Source organism: Callospermophilus lateralis, chromosome 3 (genome assembly GCF_048772815.1).
Source record: "Callospermophilus lateralis isolate mCalLat2 chromosome 3, mCalLat2.hap1, whole genome shotgun sequence".
Lineage (NCBI taxonomy): Eukaryota > Metazoa > Chordata > Mammalia > Rodentia > Sciuridae > Callospermophilus > Callospermophilus lateralis.
In genome coordinates, this window is record NC_135307.1 from 37,178,800 (window position 1) to 37,194,563 (window position 15,764).

A 15,764-nucleotide genomic window follows, 5' to 3' on the forward strand; every position below is an offset into this window, starting at 1 on the left:
AGGTCAACTATGTCTTGAAATTGTTAGATTCTGATGATTTAAGTTTCTATCTTTGTGTTCTCTATATTTTACTATCTTTCTAGGTGGAACATTAAGTTTCAAAATGAGTAATTCCAGTGTAGGCATCCTCCATGTCAATAGCAAATATAAATATAGCATCTACATTTATTAAAGTCTTACTTTTAAAAGAAACTTAATATGCCCGACAGCAAGCATTTAAAAAATAAATTACTTGTCTGATTGTGGTTATTCTGTGTCAGTAAGAAAATTTAGAAAGTAGAAAGGAAAAGTAACACATATTTGCCTGACTCTCACAGACAGATGTTTAAACTTAAGCAGTGTATTGTACTTGGGACAATACTGTACATGTAATGCAATTTCCTTTTATTCTTAACCCTACAGCTTAAACATTCTCTTAATACTTTTAAAAAAATCTATTATTCTTAGGTACATGGAAGGCTGAGGCAGGAGAATTACAAGTATTGAGGACAGCCTGGGCAACTTAGTGAGACTCTGTTTCAAAATAAACAGGACTAGAGATGTAGCTCAATGGTAGAGTCTGTGCAAATGCAAGGCCCTGAGTTCAATCCCTAGTACTGAAAAAAACCTGTTAATATTTCCCTAGTATCTTTTCCTAGTTTTTAAAATTAATATGCATTTGGGCTGATAATTACCTTTAATGTCTTCTATGATCTAACACATTTTTTTCTCATGTAATATCTTCATTTTTTTTAAATTAAAAAGGAATTATGCTAAGCATTGTGTATGGCCTATTTAAAAACTATTTGGGATTGGTCCTGGAGGTATAGCTGAGTGGTAAAGTGCTTGCCTAGCATGTGTGAAGCCCTGACTTTGATTCCCAGCACTGCAGAAAAATAAATAAATATTGAGGTAAAATTCATATGATATACAATTAATTGCTTAAAAGTGTTCAATTTCAACCTGGACATTACAAGCAACAGTGAAGGTTGGCAAGGATGTGGGAGAAAAGGGACACTCATACATTACTGGTGGGACTGCAAACTGGTACAACCATTATGGAAAGTGGTGTGAATATTTCTCAGAAAACTTGAAATGGAATCACCATTTGACTTGGCTATCCTTGGTTTATACAAAGGGCTTAAAATCCGAATACTACAGTGATGCAGCCACATCAGTATTTATAGCAGCTCAACTCACAATAGCTAAACTATGAAACAAAATTCCATGTCCTTCAACAGGTGAATGGATAAAGAAACCGTGGTGTATATATCCAGTAGAATTTTACTCGACCTTCAAGAAGAATGAAATGATGGCATTTGCTGGTAAATGGGTGGAACTGGAGAATGTCATGCTAAGTGAAATAAGCCAATTCTAAAAGATCAAAAACAGAATGTTTTCTCTGATATGTAGATGATAATTCACAATAAGTGTGTGTCAGGGGAACCTAGGGAAGAACAGAGTTATTTCCTATAAGGCAGAGTGGAATAAAGGGAGGGGGGAGATATGGCACTAGGAAAGATAGTAGAATGAACCAGACATTATTACCCTATGTACATATAGGTCTGCATGACCAGTGAGATTTTACATCATGTACAATCAGAATGAGAAGTTATCCTACATTTATGTATGATGTGTTAAAGTGCATTCTTTGTCATATTAAATAATTAGAACAAAGAAAAAATGTGTATAATTTCAGTGACATTTCATGGTTTCAAAATGTGCAAACACAGCCTCTCTGTAATTCCAAGTTTTTTATCAGCCCAGGACACGCTGTAGCCTGTCAGTCACTCCATTTTCTCCTTTACACTACATCCCCCACACTGCCCCTGGCAGCCACTACTCTTTCAGTCTCTATGGATTTGCATATTCTGGATATTTCATAGAATTGAAATCATGTATGTATCTGTTGGGCCTGGCTTCTTTCACTTAGATAACTATTCTGAGATCCATCCAAGCCATAGCAAGTATTGATATTCATTCTGTCCTATGACTATTGTGTTACACCACAATTTATTCACTCTTCTCTGGAGGAACATTTGTATTGTTTCTACATTTTGGCTGTTATGGTTAATTCAGTGATAAACATTTTTTTACAAATTTCTGTTGCCCAATTAGTTTTTCTTTCTATCTCTTGGATACATATCTAGGAATGGAATTTCTGGGTCATATGGTAATCCAATGTTGAAATTCTTTAGGAACCAATGCATTATCCACAGTAGCTGCACCATTTTACATTCCAACCCACAATGTATGAGGGTTCCTATTTCTCCACGTGCTTGCCAACACTTACTTTTTTGTTATTGTTATTATACTTGTTGTAGTGGTGTGAAGTGGGGTGACACTTTGGTTTTGATTTGCATTTCCTTCATGACTAATAATGTTGTGCCCCTTTTTGAGTGTTCATTTGCATAACTTCTTTGGAAAGATGTTAACTCGAGCCCTATACCCATTTCAAAAATTACGTTGTTTGATTTTCCATTGTTGAGTTATTAGAGTTCTTCATATGTCATGGATACCAAACTATTTTAAGATATGTGATTTTTAAGCATTTTCTCCCTTTCTGCTGGTTGTTTTTTCATTTTCTCAACTCTGTCATTTAATACACAAGATTTTTGTGAAATCCAACATATTTATTTCATGGTTTGTTTGTTCTTTTGGTGTCAGACCCAAGAATCCATTGTCAAATCAGAAGGGCATGAAGATTTCCCTGAGGATTTCTTCTAAGAGTTTTATGTTTTTAACTATTACATAGGCTGTTGATCTATTCTGAGTTAATTATGAAGCATGGAGTGAGATGGAGGTTCATCATATTCTTTTGCCTGTGGTTGACCACGTGTCCAGGTTCCATTTGTTGAAGATATTATTCTTTCTTCACTGAATGGTGAAGACTTCCTTGACCACTTTTACTAAAAATCAATTGGCTATAAACATTAGGTTATTTCTGAACTCTCAATTCCATTCCATAGGTCCATGTGTATCTCTTTATGCTAGTACCACCATGTTTGATTACTATAACTTGTAGTAAGTTTTGAAATTGAGAAATGGAAGTCTTTTAACATTTTCATTTTCAATATGTTTTTTGCTTCTTGGGATTTATTTTTATTTAATTTTTTGTAGTTGTAGTTTGTAGATGGACATAATGCCTTTATTTTATTTGTTTATTTTTATGTGGTCCTGAGGATCGAACCCAGTGCCTTACATATGCTAGGTAAGTGCTCTGCCACTGAGCTACAGCCTTAGCACTTCTTGGGGATTCTTGCAATTCCATTGCATTGTCTTTTCCATTTGGGAAAACAAAAAGCCATTGGAATTTTCATAGTGTATTGAATCTGGAAAGTATTGCCATATACCAATATCATCTTCCAGTCTGTGAACATAGATGTGTCTGTCCTTTTAATTATGTCTTCTTTACTTTAGTTCAGTGGTGCATTGTAGTTTTCAGTGCACCATTATTCATTTCCTTGGTGAAATTTAATTTTAGGTATTTTGTTCTTTTGTATGTTCTCATCAAAAATTGTTTTCCTAATTTCCTTTTTCTGTCATACACATTGCTAGTATATGGAAAAACAGCTAATCTCGCATCTTTCAAATTGCTGAATTAATTTACTAAACTATGTCTGTTTTTGTTTTGGGTCTTTGATATTTTCTTTATATACTGTCTTTTTTAAACTTTTAAATTTTGTTGTTGCCGCAGTCTGACTGGGCACAAAATAACTGAGCCACCACAAAACCTTGTAGATTCAAACAGCAACTCTTTATTCCCGAACTCTCACCGACACTCTACACACACTTCCCAGGAACACACTCCTCCACCGGGCTCCGCGTGCCAATTCTCTCAGAACCCCGCGAGAACTCAACGGGAACTCCAAAGAGCGGGCCCCTGAGGCAGCAGGATATGCCCTAATCCTGGAGCTGCCCTATTCCCAGCAGGATCCACCCTAAACCCAGAGCCACCCTAATCCCTGAGCAGGGTCACCTTTCAACCCCAAAATGCCATGCGTCATTCCTACTTGGCTATGGCTCTTAGCATGTTGTAATTAGTTATACATAACAACTGAATGCATTTCAATTAATTGTACACAAATTGAGCACAGCTTTTCATTTCTCTGATTGTACATGATGTAGAGTTGCACCATTTGTGCAATTGTATGTGTACCTAGGGTAATGATGTCCATCTCATTCCACCATCTTTCCTGCACCATACCCCCTCCCCTCCCAATCCTCTCCTTTGCCTAGTCCAAATTTTCTCCATTCTTCTCATTTCCCCCCTATTATGGATCAGCATCCACTTACCAGAGAAAACATTTGGCCTTTGGTTTTTTTGAAATTGGCTTATTTTGCTTAGCATTATATTCTTCATCTCCATCAATTTACCTGCAAATGCCATAACTTTATTCCCTTTTAATGATGAGTAATAATTCATTGTGTATATATACTACAGTTTCTTAGTCCATTCTTCTATTAGTGGGATCTAGGTTGGTTCCACAGTTTAGCTGTTGTGAATTCACCTGCTATAAACTTTGATGTGGCTGTGTCACTGTAGTATGTGATTTTAAGTTCTTTGGGTATAGACCAAGGAGTGGGATAACTGGGTCAAATGGTGGTTCCATTCCAAGTTTTCTAAGGAATCTCCATACTGTTTTCTAGAATGGTTGTACCAAGTTGCAGTCCCACCAGAAATGTATGAGTGTACCTTTTCCCCCACATCCTTATCAACACTTATCATTACTTGTATCTTTTCTCTTTTAAATTTATTTTAATTTTTTAAATATATGACAGTGGTGGAACGCATTACAATTCTTATTACACCTAGAGAGCACAATTTTTCATATCTTTGTATGAAATGTGTTCACATTAATTCATGTCTTTATACATGTACTTGTTTTTTTTTGCATTACAATTCTTATTACACATATATACCACAATTTTTTTATATCTCTGTTTGTATATAAAGTAGGTTGACACCAAATTTGTGTCTTCATACATGTACTTTGGATAATGATGTCCATCACATTCTACCATCCTTGCTCATCCCCTGCCTCTTCCCTTTCCCTCCCTCCCCCTCTTCCCTATCTAGAATTCATCTATTCGTACCATGTTCCCCATCCCTACACCATTATGAGTCAGCCTCCTTATATCAGAGAAAACATTGGGCATTTGTTTTTGTGGAATTGGCTAACTTCACTTAGCATTATCTTCTCCAACACCATCCATTTACCTGCAAATGCCATGATTTTATTCTCTTTTACTGCTGAGTAAAATTCCATTGTGTACATATATGCCACATTTTTTTATCCATTCATCCACTGAAGGGCATATAGGTTGGCTCCACATTTTAGCTATTGTTAATTGTGCTGCTATAAACATTGATGTCACTGTGTCCCTGTAGTATGCTGTTTTTAAGTCCTTTGTGTAGAGTTGGAGGAGAGGAATAGCTGAGTCAAATGGTGGTTCCATTCCCAGATTTCCAAGGAATCTCCATGCTGATTTCCATATTGGCTGCACCAATTTGCAGTCCTACCAGCAATTTATGAGTCTACCTTATTCCCCACATTCTCGCCAACACTTATTGTTGTGTTTATTCTTGATAACTGTCATCTTTCTGGAGTGAGATGAAGTCATAGTTTTGATTTGCATTTCTCTAATTATTAGAGATGTTGAACATTTTTTCATTTATCTGTTGGTCACTTGTACAGGTTTGTGAAGTGTCTGTTCAGTTTCTTAGCCCATTTATTGATTGGGTTGTTGTTTTTTTTTTGTGTGTGTGTGTGTGTGTGTGTTTGTATGTGTTGGGGGGTGTAGGTATATGTTAAACTTTTTGAGTTCTTTATATATCCTGGAGATTAGTGCTCTATCTGATTTGCATGTGGTTAAGATATTCTTCCACTCTGTAGGCTCTCTTTTCACCTCATTGTTTGATTCTTTTGCTGAGAAGAAGCTTTTTAGTTTGAATCCATCCTATTTATTGATTCTTTATTTTATTTTTTGACTTTAAGAGTCTTGTTAAGGAAGTCAGTGCCTAATCTGACATGATGAAGTTTTGGACCTGCTTTTTCTTCTGTTAGACGCAGGGTCTCTGGTCTAATTCCTAGATCCTTGATCCACATACAGTTGAGTCTTATGCATGGTGAGAGATAAGAATTTTTATTTTGGTGCATATGGATCTCCAGTTTTCCTAGCACCATTTGTTAAAGAGGCTATCTTTTTTTTTCCAATGTACATTTTTTGGCACGTTTGTCTAGTTTGGCATAACTGTATTTATGTGGGTTTGTCTCTGTGTCTTAGATTCAGTACCATTAATGTACAGTTTATTTTGGTAACAATACCATGCTGTATCTCGGTATTATGATGCCACCTGTTTCACTCTTCTTGCTAAGAATTGCTTTAGCTATTCTGGGTCTCTTATTTTTCCAGATTAATTTTATGACTGCTTTTTCTATTTCTATAAGGAATGTCATTGGTATTTTAATTGAAATTGCATTGAATCTGTGTAGTGCTTCTGGAAGTATGGCCTTTTTGACAATATGAATTCTGCCTATCTAAGAACATGGGAGATCTTTCCATCTTCTAAGGTCTTCTTCAAATTCTTTAGTGTTCTGTAGTTTTCATTGTAGATGTCTTTCACCTCTTTTGTTGATTCCCAAGTATTTTTTTTTTTTTTGAGGCTATTGTGAATGGGGTAGTTTTCCTAATTTCTCTTTCAGAGACTTTATCATTTATATATGGAAATGCATTTGATTTATAGGTATTGATTTCATATCTTTCTTCTTTGCTGAATTCATTTACTAGTTCTAGAAGTTTTCTGATGGAATTTTTTGGGTCTTCTAGGTATAGAATCATATCATTGGTAAATAGTGCTAATTTGAGTTCTCCTTTTCCTATCTCCCTTTCATTTCTTTCATCTGTCTAATTGCTCTGGCTAGAGGTTCGAGGATTATATAGAAGTGGTCAAAAAGGATTATGTAATAGAAGTGGTGAAAGAGGGCATCCCTGTCTTGTTCCAGTTTTTAGAGGGAATGCTTCCAATTTTTCTCCATTTAGAATGATGTTGGTTTTGAGTTTAGCATAGATAGCTTTTACAATGTTGAGGTAAGTTCCTGCTGTGCCTGGTTTTTCTAGTGTTTTATATATACATCTTGTGTTAAAGCTAGGGGGAAGCTTTCAGTCTTCCCACACTGTGTATGATGATAGCTTTGGGTTTTTGATAAACATCCTTTATAATGTTAAGGAATGTCTCATTTCCCTAGTTTGTTGAATTTTGTAAATCATGGAGGAATTTTGACTTTTTCTAATGTTTTTTTTTCCTGCATCTGTTGTGATGATCATATGGCCTTGCTTCTCCATTCTCTCAATAGAGTGTATCACCTTGATTATTTCCTTATGTTGAACCATGTCCTGCATTCCTGGAATAAATCTCACTTAGTTATGGATATGTAATCCTTTTATTGTGCAGTTGCTTTGATTTACTATAATTTTGTTAGAATTTCTGCATGTATATTTATAAGGAATATTGGTGTGTAATTTTCTTTTCTTTGTAAATAATTATTTGACTTTTGTATCTGTGTTTTGGTCTCTTTAAATGTCAGGAAGTGCTACCTCCTCTTCAATTTTTTTCAATATTTATTTTTTAATTACAGTTGGACACAATACCTTTATTTTATTTATTTATTTTTATGTGGTGCTGAGGATAGAACCCAGGGTCTCGCACGTGCGAGGTGAGCGCTCTACTGCTAAGCCACAACCCCAGCCCCTCTTTGATTTTTTTTTAAAAGAAGAATTTGGTGATATTCTTAGGTAAATGTTTGGTAGTAATTGCCAGTGAATCTCTCTGTTCCTGAGGTTTTATTTATTGGGAGATTTTTAAATTACTGATTCAAAGTCTTTACTGGTTATAGGTCTGGTCAATTTTCTTATTTTTCTTGAGTCAGTTGTGATAATTTTTGGATTTCTAGGAGTTTGTGCATTCCATGTATACTATCAAATTTTATTGGGTTCAATTGTTCTTTTATAATCTGTTTCATGGGTAGAATGTCTCTACTTTCATTTCTGCCTTTAGTAATATGAATCATTTTGTTCTGAGTTGATCTGGCTAAAAGTTTGTCAATTTTGTTATCTTTTGAAAGAAACCACCTGTGGTTTGATTTTTTTTTTTTCATTTTACGGATTTCTTTCTAATCTGTACAATTTTCTTCCTTTGGCTGGGCTGAATTATTTCATCTTCTATTAGTTCTTTCATGTGTAAAGTTATCATATTGACTTGAGATCTTTCCTTTTTTATGTACATGTTCCCAGTTATACATTTCCCTCTGAGCACTGATTTGTCTGTATCTCATCCATTTTGTTAAGTTTCATTTCCTTTCATCTCAAAGAATTTTCTAATTTCTCTTGTGATTTCTTCTTTGACTCATTGATTATTTAAGTGGGTATTTTAATTTCCATATTTGTGAACTTTTATTTTCCTTTTGTTATTAATTTCTAGCTTTCTTCTATTATGACTTGAGAAAAGAATTTGAATTATTTCAATCTTTTTTGAACATACTGATAATTGGTTAATGGCATAACATGTTGTGTATTCTGAAGAATGTTTTATTTGTACTTGAGAGAAATGTGCATTCTGTTGCTTTCAGAGAGTCTCGATGGTTTATAGTGTTGTTCTAGAATTCTGTATCCTGATGATCTTCTGTCTAGATGTTCTATCCACTATTACAGCAAGGTATTGAAGCTCCCAAGGACATTTATGAAATATTCTTCCTTCATCTCTGCCAATGTTTGCTTCATCGTTCTGGAGAGCTGATGTTTGGTGCATATATGTCTCTGAAGGTCACATATATATTATCTTCTTGAGGTATTGACTTTTATTCAATATGCAGTGTTCTTTGTGTCTTTTAATATGATTTATTTTACAGTCTATTTTGTCTGATGTTAACATAGCCACCCCAGCTCTTTTTAGATAATTTTGCATGGAATATCTTTTCCTGTTCTTTCATTTTCACCCTTGTTATATAGTAGCATTTAAGGTAAGTCTCAAAAGCAGCATATAGTCAGATCATAGTTTTAATCTCTTTTTCCAATCCCTGATTTTGAATTGCTGAGTTTAGTCCATTTACACTGAAGTGATTATTGATAATGAGAAACTTTTTTCCTGCCATTTTGCTATGTGTTTTTTATGTCATATATTTTTTGCTCCTCAATTCATCCAATATTGCTTTCTTTTGTGGTGGATTTTTTAAATGTTCAATTTTGAATGATTTGTTTACTTTTCTGAGTATATTTTTAAGTTACTTTCTTAATGGTTACTATAGAATGTACAGTGAATATCCTACAGGTATACTGATGTTGTTGAATTAATACCAATGTAGCTTCAACAACACACCTTAACTCTGCTCCTATCCAGATCCATACCGCTCTTTGTCATCATCACAAATTATGTCCTAATGTACTGTGTGCCAATTAACACTATTTCATGCATTTTTTCTTTTTAAATATTTTAGGAGAAAAAGAGGATCTAGAGGCCAAAAATACAACAATACTACCTTTCATATTTATCTATGTAGTTAACTTTACCAGAGAGATTTTCATTTAAATCCACCCACTTGTGCCTCTGGGTGGTTTCTACTACTAGAGGAAGGTGCTGTGAAATCCTGTCACTGAGCAGCTGCAGGAGGGTGCAGAGACTTTCTCTCTAGGGAGGTTTCTGAGCAGAAAGCAGCTCATCTCATGCCTGGAGATGCTGGGAAGCCACCCTAGGCTGAGTGTTAGAGACACTTATGGTCCCTTTCTGGCATGGTGGTGAGGGGACCTGGGCTTGGTGTGAACACCTTTGGTCAGTCATTAACCTTTCCTGGACATTCCTTTCTTCTTCCTCTTCCTGAGAAGGATAAAGGCCTACAAGAATGGTTTTTAAAGTTATTTTAAACCACAGAACTTTTTCCTCAAAGGAGATAACTTCTAAATTGAATATGTAGGCACATGACCAAGACACTTTTCTAAATACTATATTTTTGTTTGGTTTTCCTTCTGTATATTCTTTTTTTCCAATGCAGAAACCTGTTCTTAGCATGTCTTAGATGCAGGAGTTTCTTTCAGTCCCAAATGCGAAGCTGTGTGACATCCATTGTTTTTTCCTTATAGCAGATCATTATGATTGTGTGGCAGAATGATTTGTACATAAAGGGATGGAAAAGGGCATATCTTTGAGAGTTACATGATTGAAAGGGTAGATTTGACTTCATGTCACAAAGGAGTATAAAGTTGTATATGTATTTGGTACAAGGGGGCATTAATCTAGAGGTAGAACTTCCAGTGCCCTATATGGATGGACAGACCCTGATCCAGGGCTGTGGAGTTAGCCCTACATAGGTATACCTTTATTTAATAAAAAGTTACACACTGTATCTATGATCTCCAAGACAAGAATTTCCCACCAAAGAGACTCCCAGGTGGCACTGGGGACATGGATGGGAGCAGTAACCATGATGGCCTGAATATTAGAGCCATGTTTCCATTTTCCCAGGCCCCAGGAGTCTCCCTGATTCATGTTGTTCTGTATGGCAGGGGTACAGTAATGACAGGGATTATGTTTCTGAGCAGTCCAACTGGATGTGTGTGTGTCTCCTTCAATGTGAATTGTACACTGGCGTTTATATCCACTACTTTGAATACAAATGAAAGTAAGTTTGCCCTGGTAATCTTCCCTATTTGTTTCCCTCTCTCCTAAGAAGGATGCTCTGGTGAATAGTTCAGCAGCTTCACATCCACAAACATAATGATGAAAGCCACTTCCAAATTTCATAGTCTTTGTCCTAGAGCATCATGCAATATTGTATTCATATTGCCTGTAACTAGAAATAAAACTAAGATATGAATTCTGAAATCTAATGTATTTCTCCCATAGGTCTATGCCTTATGGACTGATAGGGAGGGTGGAGCAGGACAATTTGGAAAGTCTCCAACACTGTCCATTCCATTTAGGTCTGTTACCATGTTAACAGTATATCCCCAAGTTCTGGCCATTATGGAGTGCTCAATAAGTGTGATCGAAGGGAAAAGCTGTATTTTACAGTCCTTCTTCAGAAAGGCACTCTTCTATGGAATTTTCACAACTGATAAAGCCTAGCAGGGAGTCTCAGGCTGCAGGCTAGCCACGACCAAGAGGGACAAGCTGAAAGAAGCTTAGGCTGCTGAGTGGTCAGGTGGCCAGTGGACCTTGAGAACATGGGAGGACACCAAGCTGAAAGTGATGGATTGCTTTAGCTGTGCCCAAGTGAAAGAAGGACCAAGTGTTTTGGAGAGAGATCCTGCCAGCCAGGTCCTCCATGGGCCCTGCCTGGTGCCAGCACTTCCCTGGTCCTAATGAGGTCCCCTCTGCCAGGGCATGAGCTGGGCTGGCACCCCAATGGTGAGGCCTGATGGAACCCCCACGGGATCTCGGAGTCCTAGGTGGAGGGATTTGAGTAGGGAGCAGCCCAGATCAGTGTGTTCTGGAGAGGAGTTTTAGAATATGAGCAGGGATGGAGAAGAATGGGCAGCCATGAGGTTGGAGGTCAAGGTGGACCCTAAACTCAGAGGAGTGCAAGGAAGGAATGTAATTCCATGTGAGAATAAGGGGCTATTCAAGGACTGTCCCTCTTAAGGATAAACCTGGGGGAGAGAAATATCCTGTTTAGGAGGGCCCTTCCTGTGCCCAGGGGGTAGGACCATGTACTTGAGCAGTGACCTCAGCTATGCCTACCTGGCCTCCAGGACCCATGGTGCTCTCCCCTTCCTTTCTGTCCCCTCATACAAGGAAGGAGGTAGAAAACTCACCATGAGACCCAGGACAAGAGCCATCCAAAATTTCTCCTGGTGATGCCCAGCTCCAACACTGGCAGAAAGGCAAGCTCCGGAGATACTTGAGGGGTGGGAAGGAGCTGGGTCACAGCTTTGTGTGGGATTTAGGCAGGTGTTGAGGGAGAAAGAGGAGAGAGAAGCAGAAAACAGCAGAGCTTCGTCATTGGCTGCCTGGTACACAGACCCTGTGAATGAAGGCCAGTGAATAAAGAAAAACCAGACTTCCCACATGGCTAACGGACATTTATTCAGTTGTTGGCACCTCCTCCAGAGTGATTCTAGACTCAGTTCTGGGAAAGTTAGTTAGTTACAGAGGTGGTTTTGTCTGTCTCTTGCAGTTGGTGGCTTTTCATGGTTTCCTTTATCCACTTTAGGAATCTGGAGACTTTGGTGTAGACGCCTGGAGGTTTCCTGTTTGGTTTTCCAGAAGAGACAATTCCCTGGGCCACACTGTTACACACAAGAGGGCCTCCGGAGTCCCCCTGTGAAGAGAGAAGAGGGAGGACTGAGCCTGTATCCTCCTGGATGGATCCTCCCTGCCATCTCAGGCCCCTCTCAGACAAGGACGACCTGTAGGGTCTGCTTTCAGAGGACTATGCAGGACCCTGAGGGCCCTCAGCTGATATGTTCTGACTGTGGACATTGTTATTACTTCACCTCCCTCCCAGGGTCAGCCTCTGTCCTGCTCCCCAGGTTCTGGGTCATCTCCCTATGAAAGTGTGAGGGTCCACTGTTGCATTGTTCAAGGTTGTGGAAGCAGGTGAGTGGCACAGACACCAGCATGGAGGATGAGCCCAGGGACCAGGGTGGGTGCCAGCACTGATAAGCCACTTAGTGAGAGCAACTGCACACATAGGTGCACAGGTCTAATGCCTGTGAGCTGAGGCAGTGTGGAACATTGCAAGCTCAGCTTTCCAGGCAGGCATCATTCAATGCAGGCCCTAGGTACTCCCAGCTGCACCCTTCTTCTCTTTCCAGGGAGAAATCACAGCCAACTGGGTGAGGGAGGCTCATGCTGCCTGGTCTCCAGGCCCCAGATCTTCCCCCAAACACCCCTCTCCTCAGAGCCAAGAGAGACAGACGCTCAGTCTCACCTTAAAGGAAGCTTTGTTTTCCTTTGGATCCCCTGCACATATCTCGATAGTACTATTGTATTTTAATAATTCTTCAAGCTCGCACACCTGGTCCTTCTGCACTTTCAGTTCCACCTCTTGCAGCGTGTTGGGGTATTTGTCTTTTCTGTCCATTCTCCCCCAGCCAGCCACAAGACACACCTTCCCAGGCTTCACCTTGTTCTTGCCCCTGGGCAGCTTGATAGGCTGCACAGCTTCATTCAACTTGGCTTTCTTCTCTAGCTATGGGGGAGAAGAAAGAGTTCAGTTCAGAAAAGGGCCTCTGGGCCTAGACACCACGATGGCCAGAGTGGAAGTGAGTAAAGGGGCAGGGTCATGGTGGGAGGGTAGCACCTGCACTAGGGAGGACAGAGGCAGCAGGGAATGAGACATACCTCCAATAACATGATGTCGTTGTACAAGTAATTATCATCATAGTCTGGGTGGGGGATGGTTCTTTTCACTGGGATGACCTGCTGGGTCTTCTCCAGATTATCAATGTTGTGTGCCCCCAGGGTGACGTTCATTGGCCTGCATAGAGAGTGGAGTGGTCATGGGTGATGTGGAGTCATAAAGAATACATCTAGGAGCTGTGAAGAGCAGGCTACAGCAGGGCCAGGGTAGAGCTGTAGCTGAGGGGGAACAGAGAGGACAGGAGGCCTTGGGCTAGTGACAGTGCCCTCTGCTTCTTACCAGTTGAGGAGATTTCTGAAGCCATTGGTATCTGAACCATAGGTTTTCAGGACTCAATCATGCCCAGGAAAACACATGCAAATATTTTTAGTTTGCATTGTCATAGCAAAGCAAGCTCCCAGCTCTTGATATTGGAAGGCTTGGCCACTCTGGTGTTTCTTACACAGTAGTGCCTCTGAGTCACCTGCCTTGCCCACCATAAGACTTGTCTCACCCTCTTTCCCACCCGTAAAGGCTTCTTCTGCACATTTTCTCCCAGGTGTCTTTGTGTCTATGAGAAGGAGGTAGAGGTCTCTGTGTAATGTTTGCAGGAGGGTCTGGGCAATTTTCTGGTCCTCACCTTCCTAAGCAGTGAGCAGCTGTCAACACAAAGTCTTCTCGTATCAGGAAGCCACCACACTTAATCCTTTTACCTTGAGCAACAAACTGAAGATAGGCCATGTAGGGCCGGGAGTGGGGCTTGGATTCATGTCCCCCGATGATCTCCCCTGAAGAAAAAATCACCCTGTTTGTTTGCACCCACTGAATTCAGCAGGTGGGCATACATTCCATGTCTTCAGAACTGTGGAGCATTTGGGAACCTTGGATGACCTGAGTCTGGGCAGGGGATGAGGAAGGGGGCCTCAACATCCTCTTTTGAAAACAGTAAGGAAAGCAGGTATTGGTCTATGAGTTTTTCTTCCTTACATAGGTGGAGTTGAGCATACATTTCTAGGGACAATCAAATCCCAGAGGAGCTTTCTGCTTCCAGAAATTTCTGAGGCCCTCCTGAGTGCTGTGATGCCTAGGACACTGGCTGCTTGCTAATGGTCAGGACTGCAGTTTACTCTAGATGTTGTTCTGTCCTATTTCCTAGGCCTGACATGTAGTCCATGGGATGCACAAAGGAATGGCTCCAGTTTGTCTCTGGGTGAGGGTTGGTAGGGCAGTGCTGTTGGGGTTCTGGAAAGCAGAGAAGTTAGTGTCTGCCACAGTGGCTCCCACTAGAAAACAGGGGAGACACCAGAGGTCTTGGAAGAGAAACAGAGTTTGCAAAAGGGATAGAATGGCTTGGGATTGAGCATAGGAAGTATTCTGGGGACAGTTATTCCACATTTCTGGGGTCACCTGGGCTCTAGAGTTCTCTGCTAAGCAGTTGGCAAGGGGTGCACCTGTCTCACCCCAGACATAGGTGCCAGACCCACTTTGCCCCTTTCCAGGAGAATTGAACATTTTCTCCCTTCCACTCTCTGGGGTGCACTTGTAGCCAAACCCCACATTCCAGATGACCAGGATGGGGTCTAGGCAGAGGTCTGCATCCACTGGCTCTTCTTCCAAACAGACTTCTGCCCCCATGTTCCTGTTGCTACTTACCCAGTGTCTCCCTTGGGGTTCTGCAGTAGGGCTGATACTGGGATTCAGAAGACTCTGGGTAGAAGGATGGATCAGGGGTTTGAAGAAGGGACAGCAATTCTGGGCCTGCTGTGGGTTAGGGTTGGATCTCTGAGGGAGGGAATGGTCACTCACCTGCCTGTGCCTTGGGAGGCAGAAAGAAGGCCAACAGGAGCAGGCGCAAATGCATCTTCCTAGAAGGGCTTGTGAAGCTTCCTCCTTGTTCTCTTTTAGTCCCCAAGGGCAGAAGAAGGTGGAGTGGGCCCTGAGATCTTGTGTTTCTGTCTGTTTTAAGGTGCTTTATAATAGAAGGCTTTCTATGAATGCTCCCTACCCCCACTGCCTGGCCTGATGATGTCTTCTGAGTGGTTGTGTGAGAAAATCAGACCACATCAGTACCTGGTGCTGATGACTCAGAGTGCACCACCTGTTCCAGCTCAGAACAGGAACCCAAGAGCATAAGGTGGAGACCGTAGGATGTGGTATTGGCCACTGGGTTCCCAGTGTTACAACCATCTATGGTCTCTATTCTCTGCTGCTAAGCTCATTAGGGTAATTTCTGTAGCCGACATGAATTTAGCAGATGTGCCTCCATCTCTTGTGCTAGGACCAAGCATATTGGAGATGTGTCTCCTTTCCCTGACCTTCTGGTGGAAGATGAGAAGGGCATGCTTTGGGTAAGGCTAAGGTAGAGCGAAGTATAGACCATAACAAGGCAAGTCTACCATCATTTAATCCTACCTGGAAAATTGTTCATCATCATGGCTTCTTCCCAGG

General features: G+C 40.1%; 1 protein-coding gene across 1 annotated transcript; it reads right to left on the reverse strand.

The window, feature by feature from the left end:
- Positions 1 to 12,110: 12,110 nt before the first annotated feature.
- Positions 12,111 to 15,213, reverse strand: LOC143394619 (granzyme B(G,H)-like). The gene is made up of 5 exons (XM_076849313.1): positions 15,123 to 15,213; positions 13,957 to 14,104; positions 13,319 to 13,454; positions 12,906 to 13,166; positions 12,111 to 12,293 (listed from the first exon to the last, which is right to left on the reverse strand). Exons 1-5 carry the CDS (start codon positions 15,175 to 15,177, stop codon positions 12,111 to 12,113), a joined length of 783 nt encoding a protein of 260 aa, XP_076705428.1. The 5' UTR covers positions 15,178 to 15,213.
- Positions 15,214 to 15,764: the final 551 nt, after the last annotated feature.

Coding starts and splice junctions, on each gene's coding strand:
- LOC143394619 (XM_076849313.1), bottom strand. CDS start 15,177: ATGCATTTGCGCCTGCTCCTGTTGGCCTTCTTTCTGCCTCCCAAGGCA. Junction 13,455..13,956: donor GCTGCTCACTGCTTAGGAAG/GTGAGGACCAGA, acceptor CTCTCTATGCAG/GCCAATGAACGTCACCCTGG. Junction 13,167..13,318: donor ACGACATCATGTTATTGGAG/GTATGTCTCATT, acceptor TCTCCCCCATAG/CTAGAGAAGAAAGCCAAGTT.